At 46.6% G+C, this 17,469-nt stretch overlaps 1 protein-coding gene across 1 annotated transcript in view; it reads right to left on the bottom strand.

Moving 5' to 3' along the window:
* sptbn4b (spectrin, beta, non-erythrocytic 4b) overlaps positions 1-17,469 on the bottom strand; it is a gene marked incomplete at both ends in the record, with an annotated part of 110,448 nt that overhangs the window by 49,798 nt on the left and 43,181 nt on the right. The window contains 2 exons of the mRNA XM_083636347.1: positions 7,596-7,742; positions 15,603-15,693. Coding sequence (XP_083492473.1) covers positions 7,596-7,742; positions 15,603-15,693 — 238 coding nt within the window. The remainder of the gene's footprint in view (positions 1-7,595; positions 7,743-15,602; positions 15,694-17,469) is intronic.

Here is a 17,469-nt window from a genome sequence, read left to right as displayed (position 1 = left end):
TTATTTGAGGGCATGTATGTTTATCGTTCACGTTCGCTAACCCGTCGGTCTTTAAACTCTTTGAACAGGTCGGGGTGCCTGTCGGCAAGATGTTTAGCCAGGTTCGATGTGTTTGATCCTTTCGCTTGCGTCACGTTGAAGCACCTTTTACACACTGGTTTGGAGGTGTCCACGGGCTTGCCTTCGCTGTCGGCAACGTAAGCAAAATATTTCCATATTTCGCTTCGTGCATCTGCTTTTTCTACAAGCGTTGGTCGGCTTGCAAGACTAGAAGAAGCCGCTGCCATTTTCGCTGCGTCTGTCCTGTGTGTCGGGGTGCTGCAGTGAGGACTGTGGCCAGAGAGCGAGCAGAGAGGGAAGAGGAAAGTCGACACGCCCCCACATGAAGCAGACAGAGTCAGAGTAACCTCGCGTCACCAGGCTCTTCTCGGCGAGAAAGAGCCTGGCTCCCGCCCACAATTGATTTTGTCACCCTACTGGGTCCGGCCTAGAGCCCGCCCTAGACCGGATGGCAGCGTTTCTAGCTCGTCAACTTTCACGTTAACTTGACAATTTGACCCAAGTATCAGAATCCTCTTTCACCGTTTTGACCGGTGTGTCAGGCGGTGGTGGCGGAGATGCCATATTGCATGAACGTTTTGTTTTATGTAACGCTAGCTTTGTTTTGATCAGACTCTAGTTTAGGTAACATCACCGCGTCAAGCTAACGGCAACAAAGACGTTGTTAGGCGCATTGCCATCCGGTGTTAATTCTGGGTCCGGGGTTTACGCCCCCATGACAAAAAGCGGGGTGGAAGGTGCCCAGACTAGAGTCAGAGAGAGCTTTTTTTCACTTTTCACGAGTCACCATTGGTTCAAGGCAAGGCTGTGTTGCCTTCACGTGAGGTGGGAGACAGGCTCTCAACTGTAATGCCGCTGTGTCTCTCTCCTCCGCTAACAAACACCACGGTCGCACACTGACGCAACCCATGACATTTTTTTAAGTATCGGTACTAAATTAACGTGGTATAGTATCCTTTTTAACGGCAGGGAACCGCGGTACCATACTAATACCGGTATACCGTGCAACCCTATTAGACACACACCAACACACATATTGTACACACACACACACACACACACACACACACACACACACACACACACAAACACACAAAATGACTGGGCCCTCAGCAACAAGCATACAGTAATGAGAAGTAACGAGCAGTGTATAGGCCAGCAGTGGATGAAGCTGCCTCCAGCCGTCAGCTGATGTTATAATCATGTTACAGTGATCAGCATACTGATAGGACGAGCACAGAGACCATGATGTCATAGCTCGGAAATCAATGATTGGTTAGATGCCTCTGTCCTCTGATACCACACATGTCTGATAGATGCTGATGATTTGTACAGGTCCACTACCCTCACCCCCCAACCGACTTAATCTTGCTCATGTCAGTTAATCCAATTAACTTATTAATTAAATTAATCAATGTTGATTTCATTAATACCTTCCCCAATGCGTGTGTTCATGAAATGTCCCCATGAACTGCCCTCTTTTCAGTCACGTGTCTCCGCCCCGTCCAACTAACGTTAGTCTGTGTTCAGTCATTCATGCACAAATGACATCACTGGTCCACAACATAAACGCTGAATAACTGTCAAACTAAATGAATGCCTGCAAAACTGTTTACAGTTTTTGGATATGTGTGAGATCATGTGCAAAATAAATCATGTCCCTACAGTACATTAGCTTCTATCTTTCAGTTAGGCAAAAAACATTCTGTGGATCCAAATATTTCATGAGTGGGCGCAAAGCCTCTGAGAATCAGAGACGAATCAGCTGAACTACAGAAACATAGAAATCTCTGGACAGAACCAATAGCGTCAGACCTCTAAGTGCCATCTGTAGTACAAGAGCAGATTATTGTCATTCAGTTATCGCCTTCACTGACACTCACAGGCCTAAACACACACACACACACACACACACACACACACACACACACACACACACACACACACACACACAGCCCATGGTCTTGCCGTCTTGCCTAAAGTGGGGTCACAATTCGCGATGAGTTCAAGAGGCTGTGAGGAAAGGAAAAGCAGGTACGGTTGCACCGGAGAGGAGGAATTTGAGGCATATTATCATCTCTTCACAGTAGCCAGTCCAAACACAACAGCCCAAAGTAAACCCACTGGCTAACCCAATTACATCTTACATCTGCAGTGAGCACAACCTGGCACAAGAGGCTGATGTGCAGCATAATAAGCCCTCTTGATATGAGGCAGATCCTATCAGGTTTAGTGCCGCGGTCAAGGTTGCGGTGTCCTCTCGGTTTAAAGCTCCAGTCTCCAGTATCATTTCAATGTGACAATTATGTTCAAACACTTTTGCCCTTTTGCCACGTGTTTGTTTAACATGAGTTTGATATGAGCTCATTTGCATCCTGATGATGTGCTGTTTAAAGTTTATTAACATCAGTGATGCTTGTCTAGCTCATTTTTCTCATTTAAAGGATGGCTTTATGGATGGTAATCAACCCACTTTGTATCATATATAATCTAGGTAATATAAGCACATGGCCAGTGTTTTGCCTTCTCTCTCGGTTTACCTCACGGTGAATTTGCTCCTGCTCCTGTTGGCAGAAACTCCGCCCCCACCAGCTGCAAGTCATTAAGACTCGTTAAGGCTCTCCATGGATTCTCCATGGATGTGCACATACTTAAAAAATAAAAATAAACAATAACAGCCGCCCTCGGAGCAGATTCTGCCTCTCCAGCACAACTTCCGCAGCTCCGTTGTGATGCGTAACGCGTCAGAACGGAGCGCTTTGGCAGAGGAGGAAATGGGAGATCTCCATGAGGAAAACACAGAGAGATGTAAACACTGCGCATGTGCTTATATTACCAAGATTAAAGATTATTAAAGATACAAAGTGGGTTGATTAGGTAAAGCCATCCTTTAAAGACCACACGAACCCAAGTGGCACGAGGGTCAGTGATGTATCAGACTGAAAACAGATACAGTATTGCCTGAGATGAAAGAATGGTAAATGGACTGCATTTATATAGCGCTTTTATCCAAAGCACTTTACAATGTGCCTACATTCACCCATTCACACACCGAGGGCGGCCAGCTGCCACGCAGGGTGCTGGCACAGCCATCGGGAGCAATTTGGGGTTCAGTGTCTTGCCCAAGGACACTTCGACATGTGGACTGGAGGAGCCGGGGATGACCTGCTCTACCTCCTGAGCCACAGCCGCCCCAAAGAAAGAGCGTTGAGAGGCGGGCCATAGCGTGACAGTTGACAGTTCTGGGGACTGGAGTTGGCGTTGGCCGATCCTGGCGTGTTCCGCCCCCAAATCGAGCGTGTTCTGGTGCTACGTGAGTGGGCTCCAGGAGAAGCAGGCAGCCGGCTGCTGTGTGTCTGGAATCTCTCCGTTCAGTTTCTATTTCCAAGGGGCATAGAGCTCAACAGGCATGTTACATTTTGTTACATACTGTATCCTGCCCTAGCCTGGGTAAACCCAGCCTCCACGTGACCTCTATGTGCTGTGACTGATAGCACATAGAGGTCATATGGAGGCTGGGTTTACCCAGGCTAATCCTGCCCATCAATTTTCAAACCCCCCCCCCCCCACCCCATTATTATTTTTTGTTCTTGCATAAACTGAATGTTTTATGGTCACTCACGATTCAGTAGATCACGGGTTGGCTTTGTTCCAACCTTAAAATTACTTCTGGGGCGGGATATGTCACGAAAAGTCACGTGCCTGTTGAGCTCTAGTACCAATGGGCACAGTTCCAAACAAAGAACTTACATTGATGAGAAGTGACCACTAATACATTGTTCCATTGCAACAACAGCGCACAGCAAATCTGCCCATTTTGGCTTGGAGGAGAGGAGACTACTTCTGATTGGCTGTCATGGTCTGATGAATGACATCTTATGGTTGCAAGGAGGTGTTTTTTCAGGCGAAAATGGTGGCAGCACTGTTGTCAAAAAAAGCACCAGACTGTAGACTCTTGCCTTGAATAGTTGAGGGGCAGTTCTCCTTTACACATATAACGGATGCGACCACTTTTAAACTTCTTAAGGACCTAGATCCGAATAAAGCTACTGGTTTAGATGCCATTCCAGCAAAGTTCTTAAAGGATGCGGCAGAAGTGATTACACCATTATGTAACACACATTATTAACTTGTCAATATCCCAATCTGTAATCCCAAAGAGACCAAAAAAGCCAAGGTAACTGCTCTTTACAAAAAGGGCAGCAAGGTAGACCAAAGCAATTACAGGCCTGTGTCTATTTTATGTATACTTAGCAAAATCCTGGAGAAGGTATTGTATGAACAGATCTTGACCTATGTAAATCGATGTAACATTCTTTTTGACTTTCAATCTGGTTTTCGGCAGTCCTATTCTACAGAGACGTGCCTGGTTTACTTAACGGACTTCATTAAAAGGGAAATAGATTGTGAAAAATACTGTGGTATGGCAATGCTCGATCTGCAAAAAGCATTTGACACGGTAAACCACCGCATACTGCTGTACAAATTAAAAGCTATGGGATTTAGCAAAGAGGCCCTGGTGCTTATAAAGGCATACCTCACGGGTAGGACAAGTGGTGGCAGTAGGGGGCACTCTATCAGAACCCATGGTCCTTACTTGCGGGGTCCCCCAGGGCAGCATAATCGGCCCTTTATTATTTTTACTGTATATAAATGATATGGAGGCTGCATGTACATGCCCTTTATTTCTGTACGCGGATGATTCCGCTCTGCTGGTAACTGGAGACTCCCTGGAAGCAGTTGGAACATCTCTGGGCGATCAGCTACAGAAAGTAAGCAGCTGGCTATGTGACAACAAACTGTCCCTGCATCTTGGAAAGTCTGAATGTATTGTTTTTGGTTCACAGTTTAAACTAAGGAACAAACCCAGTCTCTCGGTAGAATGTAATGGTGTCATTTTACAGGACAAGGATTGTGTAACGTATCTAGGAAGTCAACTTGATCAGTGTATGAAGAGTGAAGCTATGGCCATCTCCGTCACGGGTAAAATTCATGCAAGGACTAAATATTTAGCAAGAATATCCAAGTTCCTGGACATGAAGACAATGAGGACTTTAGCTACGTCCTTAATTCAATGCCACTATTGTATGTTTAATAAGGAATATGTTTAATAAGGAATATGCTATTTGCACCTGTATGTCAAATACACCGAATTTAAAATGTTTAAGCACGTCTAAAGTATGCACATGACATGTGCACCTATGTGCAGTGAATATGCCACTGTCTCTGACTTGTCTTATCACTATACTGCCTTATTGCTTGTTGTGTCTCTTGTTGTTTTTGCACACATATGCCCTGTTATATTTGTACTATGTTGTAAACGGAGTCCACAGCACAAGAATTTCACACGTGATACTTGTACCATGGAGTGCCAATAAAAATCTTGAATCTTGAATCTTGAATCACTATGACTACACCTGTTTATACTGGTACAGTGGCATAACAAAAAAATCAAAAGACAAACTCCAAAAAGCCCAAAGCAAACTCATGAGGGTCATCCTTGGCCTCAGCCCAAGAACGCACATTGGCCCATCCCACTTCAAAGAGTTGAATTGGCTCCCAGTTGAAAACAGAGTCCAACAGCTGGAACTTGTCATGGTTTATAAAATATTACATGACCGTTGCCCCAACTACTTCAACAAGTACTTCCAATATGTCCGGGACATCCATAGCCGGAACACAAGAGCCAGTGTAGCAGATCTGAAATTGCCTAATTTGAAGAGCAAAGTAGGAAGAAGCACGTTCCTCTATTCTGGGGGGGAAGAGTGGAACAAAATCCCCAACGAAATCAGGCTAGCCAATTCCCTGAATGGTTTTAAAAACCTTTTGAAAAAATTCTTGATGAGTAAACTAGGTTAAAATACGAATAGAGTCCCCCGTTGTTTTATGGTATGCGTTTTAATTTCTAGTTCCTTTTATTGTTTTATTGTTTCTATCGTTGTTTTATGGTATGTTTGTTTTAATCTCAAGTTCCGTTTATCCCTTGTCTGATTTGTATTGTTTTATCTGATACTCTTATATTACTGTATGTCATGTTCTTAAAGATCAGCGACCATGATGGAAATAAGTGTACACACTTTTCATGTTATCCCTTGGATATATATGTCTGCATTATCCAAAATAAAATTAATTAATTCATTCATTCATTCAAAACTCTGTGTCTAAATTCTCAATTTAGGGAGATTTTGAGTGCTAGAAACTAGCAAAGATTTTGCCCTTGCACTTCCACTGGGCATAAGATATGGTAGCCTGGGTAAACCCATCCCCCACGTGACCTGCTCTCAGACCTGTTCTCAGTCACTATGCTAGTGACTGGGAACTGAGAGAGCAGGTCACGTGGGGGCTGGGTTTACCTAGGCTAAAGATATGGTTCCATGGTCCCCAAATATCCATAATCCACAGCAGCTGTGTAAGGGAAACATGCGTCCAAACAAGCCGTTTTGACTTCTGTAACTTTGTGACATCACAAAGTAACACTTATTTAATTTGCCCGCTTACTGCGCTGCCCCCAACAACCGAATGCCAAAGACCAAACCTTGTTGTCTGTATCATAGCTGCGTCGAATGGAAACATGTCCAGCAAACAATCAACAGCACCAAAGATGGGTCAAACCTAACAGATCATCTTATCAGAGGTCCCGCCCCCTCAAACAGCACATAGTTAGACAGAGAGACGGAGAGACAGAGTGGATAGAGAAGCATAATAGATGACTCAATGGAGAAATAGATGTAAGCTCCTTCGAGGTCATTGCTCTGTTATAGCGCTGGGCGATTGAACATTTGCCCAAACCGACACTGGCACTCTCACAGCGACCTCTCAGGCCTATTCTGTTACTTCTTCCATCAGCTCTGATGTGTGTACTATGCTGTTACATCAAACATAATGCAGGCGTCTGAGTAGTGTAGACGTAAAAGCACTCACCTAGCACTACCGCCGCGAAGACCCGGGTTCAAATCACGGCAGCGGTACTTCAGACTTGGTGAGACGTCCCTACAGACACAATTGGCCGTGTCGGCAGGTGGGAAGCCGGTGGGGTATGAGTGCCGGTCGGCGGCCGCTGCACTAAACAACAGTCACCTCACCAACAGCTCTGACTTTTTATTATTATTACACCGTGCCTTTTAGGTGATAGGATTCAAGGAGCCTCCGAACATGAAACTCACTCAGCACACAAACGACCCTGCAAACTGTCAAGCAAAACAAAGGAAACCAGCAAAATGGCAGGAATGGTAAAATGGTAAATGGCCTGCATTTATATAGCGCTTTTATCCAAAGCGCTTTACAGTCAGTAGGTACATTCACCCATTCACACACCGATGGCGGCAGGTTACCACGTAGGGTGCTGGCACACCAACGGGAGCAATTTGGGGTTCAGTGTCTTTGCCCATGGACACTTCGACATGCAGACTGGAGGAGCCGGGAATCGAACCACCGACCTCTTTTATCCAAAGCGATTAGTGGATGACCCGCTCTACCTCCTGAGCTACAGCCACCCCAGGAGGACGCATTGGAGAAGCAGCAGCAGCAGCACTCACCCTCTCGATCTTCTCCAGCCATTCTTTATTCTGGGCGAGCTCGGCCATGAAGGCCTGGTGCTTCAGCCATTTCTTATGGAGCTTCTGGGTCTCGTCTCGGCTGCTGTCCCTCGCCATCAGCATCTTCTCACACACCCAGTCCCCCAGCTGAGGGAGAGAGAGAAGGAGAGGAGGAGGAGAGAGAGAGAAAGAGAGAGTCAATATTGGATGAGCATAAATACTGTAGATAACTCTTAGAGTGCAGAAACTGATTCCTCATTTGTGAGAGAGAACACACACACACACACACACACACACACACACACACACACACACACACACACACACACACAGTGCTAACCAGCTGATTACTGAGCTAGCAGCTGCTCAGGTGACGATGCTGTGATTTATTTCTGCTCACACACAAAAATGTTCCAGGCAGCGCTTTGCCCACATCAAAAACGGCAGAGTAACAGCTACAGTATATGGGCATCCGCCCATATAGCACACACACATACACACACACACACACGCACACTCACATGGATGCACGCACACACACACACACACACACACACACACACACACACACACACACACACACACACGTCACACACACACACACACACACACACACACACACACACACACCACACACACAGTATTATGATTCATACATGGACATCAACCAAGATCTAGACTACATACAGTATGCGTGGAAATTAAATCATAACAGGATTAAATGTACACACACACACACACACACACACACACACACACACACACACACGACACCTATGGTGGGAAATACAAGGTCAAACCCACACACATGCATATTTAATGACACACAGCAGCAGGCACATGAACACAGACACACGTGTGCCAAACAAGCATGGCGGCAGGAATTCACATGTACACAGCACACAGTCCACAACACCAACACACACACACACACACACACACACACACACACACACACACACACACACACACACACACACACACACACACACACACACACCTCAACTCACAGAATAAAATGCTCAATCGGAACACGATGCAGGAATAAAGCGTGAACAGGCACACTGAAAAACCCTTTCCAGCTTCGGCAAAACATTGGAGACTATACTCATCTCTCTCTTATCACATCCTCCTCACACACACACACGTCTCTCTCCACCTCCACCCTCCCCGCCCTCTCCATCCCACTCTGCTGTGACCCAGCTTCCCCCTCCAGCTCCCCCTCCCAAAGCCAATCATCTCAGTTTACCGGCGGTGTTTAACGGGAGCGGCCGGCGGGGTCGTGGCAGGTGCGGGCAGCCGCTGGTATCCGCATCCTCGCCCGTCGTGTGGTGCGTCCCGGGCCCCAAATGCAACCCGCAAACAAGCTAATCCGCTCTCCCCCAGAGAGGGAGAGAGAGACAGACAGGATGGATAGACAGGTGCCTTCTGCTCGCTCCGGGAGAGGAAAGACGGCCACACAAAGGTGCCGAGAGGGAAAATAAATTCCAGCTAAAATAACAACGCCGGTGCTGATGCTGAGGAGACAGACTGGAGACTTCCCCTCTGCTCTCCTGTGCTGCTGAGGACTGGGCTACGCTCGGCCCAGAGAGAGAGGGGAGAGCGAACGAGGGAGGATCAGTGAGGAGGGAGAGAGGTAGGGCGAGGGAAAGAATGAGGATGACAGAGAGAGAGAGAGAGAGAGAGAGAGAGAGAGCGGAAGAGAAAAAATATCCTCCCAAAACAATAAAATGGCAGGCAACGGGGGCACGGGAGCCCCTCCTCCACCCATTCATCATTGGGGAGGGGGGGGGAGGAGGGGGTTCGCCGGTCGCAGCTAGTGATGCTGGGAGGAGGGGGCGGGGCTTTAGATGGTGAAGGATGGGTGAGGGTAGGAGAGAGAGAGACAGAGACAGACAGAGAGAGAAAACAAGATTTTTTCTCCTTCAAGGGACTGAACAGCCGAGCCTCACGACTCTTCTTCTACAGCTGCTTTTGTTGTATCCTTCCCGCACGCACCATCCATCCCCTCTCTCTCACACTCTCTCTTTATCTCTCTCTCTCTCTCTCTCTCTCTCTCTCTCTGCAGTAGTCCCAGGCAGCTGTGTTCCCTGTCTCCAGCCTCAGCTTGCCTGGCTGACGCTGCTGCAGTGGTGAAGCAGAGAGAGAGAGAGAGAGAGGGAGAGAGAGAGGGAGAGGGAGAGGAAGAGAGAGAGAGGGAGAGAGACAGAGAGAGAGAGAGGGATAGACAGCCAGACAGTGGGGGGTGATAGTGGAGAGACAGGTAGTGGAGGATGGGATGGGGGGATGATTTATGAATGATACATTTGCTGCTTGATAGAAATACTGCTCCGCTTTCCTGTAAAGATTTCTCTCCAACGCCCCACTACTAACCCTAACCTTCCCTTTGTCACCTCCTACTGGAGGTATCACACACACACACACACACACACAAACACGGGCGCATACATACACACACACCCACACACACACACACACACACACAGACACGGACGCATATTACATACACACACACCACACACACACACACACACACACACACACACACACATGCACGCATGCCTGCACGCACACACACATATACACACAGGCATGTGATTGCAGACGTCAGGGAAGGTCACAGCCTGATAGCTCCCTTGAGACTGTAAATGAATTGAATGAGAAGGAAGGAGAGGAGATAGAGAGGAATGTATTGCCTGATGTGAAAAGGATGAGGAGTCATACCAAAAAGGTCCATTGTGACAAATTAATGCGTGGGAATAATTTCTGATAGATGACATCACATCTATCAGAAAGCATCTGAGGAAGAGCTGTGTGCTCCAAACCTCACGCACAGAAAACACCATGCAGCTAACAGGAGCTTTTTTGGTGTGCGGATCCTTCTTTTATCCAGTAAGGCCGCGTGTCCACAGGGAGCGTTTTCCTCAGGTCAGACTGCTTTGGAGATGTTTTGGAAATCATGTGCAGAGCTCTTCCAACACGCACAGACACAATGCTTATTTGTTGCTGTCAAAAAAAGTGACACCGACAAGCAGCGCGCCTCTCCAAGAGTTGAACACATCTCAAACACGACATACTGCAGATGTTTCTCGACATTGTGTAGGAAGAAAGCATGAAATAGTGGTGAGCTGCTGCCTGCTTGTTTTGATTCAGCGCTGCTTTGATTTGATTCAATGAATCACAATAGGTACGGTGGACAGCGAGGGTCACATTAGTCTCAGCGGGTCTAAGTACATAAAAACTATGCTGTGATTCCACATTATGTGGCGGATGGGCCTAATTATTTTTTTTATCCGCCAAACCAAAAATTACCCCCCCGCCCCCCCCCCTGCGCTTGTCACGTGTTAATTGTGGACCCTGAGTGGGGCGTTCATATGGACTCTTCTCATGAACATGGTAAACATGATCCCATTTGAAGGCAGCAATTCACCCATCACACACAGGGAAGTAACTCTCCTCATGCATACTGTATGTACGCGGACATCCATATCAGCAGGTAAGGATGTGCTGGATGAAACACGCATACTCACTCACTCACTCACTCACTCACTCACTAACTCTCTCAAACCCACACACACACCTACCCACACACCCATACCCACACACACACGCACACGCACACGCACACGCACGCACGCACGCACGCACGCGCACACACACACACACACACACACACACACACACACACACACACGTGCACAGTGAGATACACTCGTTCCCCTTTGAATTAGTGATGAGGAGCTGTGCTGGTGAATTATTCAGGAGAGCCAAGCAGAGAAAGTTGCTGAAACTAAATAAGGTTCTAGCCCAGAGCCAAGCTGTGACTTGGCAGAGAGACAAACCTCCTCTTCCCAGCAAACCATTAAGCCCACGGCGCCACTCCCCCTACGACACCTCCCCCCCCCATATCCCCCTAGCCACTGCACTTACCCAGGCCTCCTCCCCCCCATATCTCCTTAGCCACTCCACTTACCCAGGCCTCATCCCCCCCATACGCCCCTAGCCACTCCACTTACCCAGCCCTCCTCCCCCCATATCCCCCTAGCCACTCCACTTACCCAGCCCTCCTCCCCCCATATCCCCCTAGCCACTCCACTTACCCAGCTCTCCACCCCCCCCATATCCCCCTAGCCACTCCACTTACCCAGCCCTCCCCCCATATCCCCCTAGCCACTCGACTTACCCAGCCCACCCCCTATATCCCCCTAGCCACTCCACTTACCCAGCCCTCCCCCCATATCCCCCTAGCCACTCCACTTACCCAGCCCTCCCCCCATATCCCCCTAGCCACTCCACTTACCCAGCCCTCCCCCATATCCCCCTAGCCACTCCACTTACCCAGCCCTCCCCCATATCCCCCTAGCCACTCCACTTACCCAGCCCTCCCCCCATAGCCACTCCACTTACCCAGGCCTCCTCCCCCCCACATCCCCTAGCCACTCCACTTACCCAGCCCTCCACCCCCCCCCCCCCCATATCCCCCTAGCCCAGGGGTGGGCATTTTTCATGGGGGGCCACATGACAAACCCAGATTGTTGCCGGGGGCCGAACAAATATTGTCATGCCGTAACCCATGGATGGGCAACTTTGATGATAGAGAGGGCCACAAAAAAAGTGTCCTCGCTACCAGATTTTGCTGAGGGCTGAACGGCGCCAGCGTGAAAAATTTGGGGCATTTGAAGCCAGGTTTAGGGGAATAACTCATTTTAAATTAACAATTGTGATGTCATTATTCAGTCTTAACCACCAATATTTGATCCTTTTCTCACTCACTCCTATGTCACCACCTGCTCTCCCTGCAGGGCTTGAAATGAACTTTTTTCACCACCTGCCAATATGGCTGCTAGATTTTAAAGTTACCAGCCAATTAGAATTTCCACTAGCCGAAATGTTTTTCTTGAAATAAACCAGAATATGAGTGGGTTAATTTAAGCATAAGTATCAATAAGTGGCCCGGGATTCTCAAAGCCTGTGTTGAGGGTCACACAAGAACAAAAATGCACTCTTGAAGCTAAATAAATCCAAAACCAACAAGTTAATTATTTAAATTTCTACTTCAATGTAGAACAGTCATTTCTTACACATGAGATTACTTTTAGCCTTTTAGTCATAAATATTATTGAAAGATATTCCATATTCCAGACTGAAATGCTATAACAGAAGAGTATTGGCCAGAATGACATGAACATTTGGACACTTATTCAGCGGGTATCTTGCATGTTGCGTTCAGGTGCACTGTAAAAAAAAAAAAAAAAAAAATGCAATTCCATCGCGGGCCGTATGTTGCCCATGTGTGCCCTAGCCACTCCACTTACCCAGCCCTCCTCCCCCCATATCCCCCTAGCCACTCCACTTACCCAGCACCCCTCCCACCCCATATCCTCCTAGCCACTCCACTTACCCAGCCCGCCTCCGCCCCATATCCCCCTAGCCACTCCACTTACCCAGCCCTCCTCCACCCCATATCCCCCTAGCCACTCCACTTACCCAGGCCTCCTCCCCCCCATATAGACCAGACCAGCACATCCGGGTAATTTGCAAAACATTTGCAAAACATGAAAGCCCCTTTTTAGGGGACAACACAAGCCACTCGCGTTGACTTCAATGTAAAATAGCAGTACCAAAAAAATCTATAGAAAAATAACAGAATTAATTTAGTTTATAAATTACCAAAAGACACCATGACATGACAATATTATTTCAACTCGGCCGGCCATAGAATGCGCAAGATACATCGACACGAGGTACTTGCCTTATATGAACGCTGTATCCAGTTTCCACCAGGTTACATGCATCGTCCACAGTGTCACCCCTACTTATCTATCGCAGACCTTTTTTTTATTTATTATTGTTAGTGAAACTATAACAACACAGCAACTCTTCAGCATATCTCTATCAAATTAAACCGTTTTAAATAGTTTGTTTGAAGTGGTTTCGGCTTCTTGTACCGTCTTTTACTATGGTGGATTTCCCCTAAAAAGGGGCGCGGCCTTGGCGCTGGACGCTTGAAGACGCGCCGCAGTTCTGGTCTATCCCCCTAGCCACTCCACTTACCCAGCCCTCGAACCCCAACTCTCTACCACCTTTGTGTTTTGAGTTTCTATTTTCTCTGTCTGTAGTGTTCAGTCATATAGTGGCTATCGCTGCTCATGCTCACTACCCAGTTCTTCTGCTTCTGTTGATTCCAAACAAACCGGAAGCGTACAACGCATCACTTCCTGTGCAGCAGAGGATCTTCCCCATGAAAGAGCGACCACTGCGACCAGACACCGGCTGTTTAGAACAGACAGTGGAGAAGATTTATGAACTGGAGGGGGATCAATATTATAGAGCCACATTATTATAATGAGAGATTCAAGTACAGAGTAGAGGTCAGCCAGTGATTTGGGGCCGGTTTGAGATTTTCCAATTATTTTGTGACATTTGGCCAATAACGGCCAATTACTGTATATGCCAAGTGGGCAAAATCTTATGGGAGCACATGTGGGAAACATTTGCACTTCCAAGTGGCTGAAAGCTGGAGTTCCTTTATGTCTGCTAGGGTCTCCTCCCTCTCCCTCTCTCTGCTCTCACACCTGTCTCTGATCTAGGGCTGATGGAGCATGGCGATGTTGGAGGCGTGGCCTCTCTGCTCTCACACCTGTCTCTGATCTAGGGCTGATGAGCATGGCGATGTTGGAGGCGTGGCCTCTCTGCTCTCACACCTGTCTTTGATCTAGGGCTGATGGAGCATAGAGACAGTCGGCATGTGTGGGAACGCCCACAAAATGTTATACGGCTGGCGCAAGTGGGGTAAAACCGCCCATATATCTCAATGTTCTGACTCACCAAAAGGACGGTGCTGCGGCTCTAAACTACAGGTTTGGGGATTCTAGAGCAGACCACAAGACGTCTGTTCAGATGTGCGTTTACTGCGGTTGTCAAATCCCTGATCATGTCTGCCTGGGCTGGGCTAGCAGCTGAATTCTAACTTTGCTGAATGGATAGAATGGGGGATTTACCCCACCCTGACCACGCCCCCAGCCAGGCTGAGCCAGCTATCCCAGCGTCTATGACGAGACATCGCCTCAACCTATGGCGATGCTGGAGGCATGGCTGTCAATCACTGGGCTTCATAAGCAAGTCGACAAGCTGAGACAGGCGTCAGATCGTTAAACTACTAATGGGAGAACTTCCTGTTAGCTTGTCGGTTAGTCCAGACACACACTGCTCGTATTGTATCATTTTCAAAAAGTGATTCATAGTCTAGTTCAAGTTGAAGTTACTCATCCAGCTAAACTCAAGGTTCTGTTGTGCTGCTGACTTTGGACTGATAGCTGCTCTCCTCTCCTCTCATAGACATTCCTGCCAACGCTCACTGACTGTGCCGTGCCGTCTCCAGCTCGCCAGCCGTCAGCCTCGAACCTGGGACCTCAAGTCCTCCTATGCCTCGACCGGGCTCCACCCTTTCAGCCCCGCCACATCCATGCTGCAATGAGCCTCAGCCTCGGCCTCCACAAGCCAAGCTCACTCTAATCTGCACATTCTGGCCATAGAGCCCATTGTAAATACTTGGACTCTCAGTAAAATACCTTGTCTGCTATTTAGTTTTTTTTGCCAGGTCTGGATCACGACAAGATGATGGACTTAGTAGCTAATTTCACTTCTTCTAATATGTGTCTAAATAATTGCATCATTAATGGAATACAATGGTTATAAAACTCTGGTAAACCCTCAGCTTCCCTCTGGCTGCTCCAGCTCCAAAACATGTCAACATGGCAGTGCTTGTAGACGCCAACGTTTGGCTTCAAAACGGCCCTTCAGAAACCTACATGTATGGGTGATGTGACACTCACTACGTCCACTTTTTTTTTTTTACAATCGATGCTTTAACCAAAAGGCTTGCCATCCTATCCTGTTCACCCTTTCCCTATGAAAAATGCTGCTAAACTGCTGTAATTCTCCCCTCAGTGTCAAGCCTTCATAGCCCTGTCACCAGCCTGCAGTGCGCATGTGTGGGTCTCATACCTCGTGACAGTCCTGCTGAAACCTCTGGAGCTCCCACATGTCGTTGAGTTTCTCCAGCCATTGCTGGGCCAGGTCTCTGTTCTGGTTCCCCCTGAGAGAGGGACAGACAGACAGACAGACAGGGGACTTAGTTCAAAGGTAAAATAACTAAGATTTATACTGTCCCATAGCACAAAATGGTACCATGACCATACTGTACTGTATATGATAAGATGGGGTTTTTACTTACAACCTAATGATATTTTGAAATTGTTCTAATTAGTATCCTCATCTCTATTGTGACAATGTGATTTTATTATTTATCCAACAGAAAAGGTGGGAAATCATATAATGCATGAAATAAGATATTTACCGTATTTGCTATAAATCATGTCACTATTTACTATTTATAGCAAATAACTACTTTTTTGTGCATTAGGCTACCGTACATGGTTTACCATCTTCTTTAGAGACCCCATTGGTAACTGATTTGCACTGACTTTTTTATATGGGTCACTTGGCACATGTAGTGAATTAAAGTGAAAAATGTGAATTTATATTTCTGAAAACGAGCTACTTTACAAAACTAATCCAAGTTGTTAAAACTTTGTCACATGTCCGTAGACGGACATGGTGTCAGAAGCTCACATGAATTGAAAAATGTTACTGAAAAACCTCAAATCCACAAAATCACTATGTAAAAAAGGCTGTAGTCTGGCGCTGTGCTGCAATTATGGTCTCAGATGGAATTGGTTGACATTTGTCAAAAATGATCAGTACCTGCACATACCCACAGACAACATACTGTAGGTCAGTGGTCTTCAACAGGCAATTTTTGTCAAAGTAGTTTGAGAAAAAATAATAATAATACTGAGTTGCCTAAATTGAGTAAACTCAGCATTAATAGGTAATAATAAGCTACTTTTGACAAAAATGATCTACAAAGCAAATCTGATTAATCTATGTTCGAAATGCATTGTTTACTCCTTGCTTTTTTAATGTAATCTATTAATAAAAAGAAGTGTCAAACCTGATATCCTCATGTGCGCTGGATTATAGATGTTATTATTGGCCAAACTTAAAATGTAACACAATTTTATTTTAAATGGTAGGGGGTCCCTGCTCTGTTTCGCTGTCAACCAAGGGGTCCTTGGGCTGAAAAAGGTTGAAGACCCCTACTGTAGGTGATTATACTGTTTATCAAAGCACCTCACATAATATATTGTGTTGTTAATTGAATTCAAAAACCATATGGCTTTCCATATTGCTATTTCAAAGCCTACCCTACCCCCCATATGCCCACATAAACACCCCAACCCCCACTGCGGCACACACACACACACACACACACACACACACACACACACACACACACACACACACACACAGAGCTCACCTATCATATAGATTTCATGGTCAGGTGTCACTCTGTTCATTGTGTTTGTTTCATTCAGCAGTCCCTCCAGCTTTGTCATCCCTGCCCGCTATTCTTCTTTTTCTTCTTCTATTGTGTTTGGGCAGCTGCTTAGTATAATCAGCTCAGCGCACGGCGAGCACCGCACAGTGTGGCACTGACTGTTTACTACAAGAAAATAGTCTCAGTCCCAAAGGAGATTTAAGGAAAGAACGACACCTTCTATGAGATGAAAATAAAACTCGTGAATACTGAATAGTATTGTGGTTGTTAGCGATCTTAAGACCTTTCATTACAAGATAACACGATTTAAAAAATGTTGAGCAATGATTGTCGGCATTAAAGCAAAATGCAAAAAGCAAAACTGTATGTGTGTTTTTTCGTTTATGCTAATGATCTAGGATTCCCCTCTCCTTTCCTGTATTCCTGCTGCTGTCTGCACACACTCAGTCAGTATAGTTGGAGATATCAGGG

This window comes from Poromitra crassiceps (genome assembly GCF_964638095.1).
Source record: "Poromitra crassiceps genome assembly, chromosome: 5".
Lineage (NCBI taxonomy): Eukaryota > Metazoa > Chordata > Actinopteri > Beryciformes > Melamphaidae > Poromitra > Poromitra crassiceps.
The sequence above is the reverse complement of the archived record's forward strand: the minus strand, read 5'-3'. Positions and strand labels throughout refer to the sequence as shown.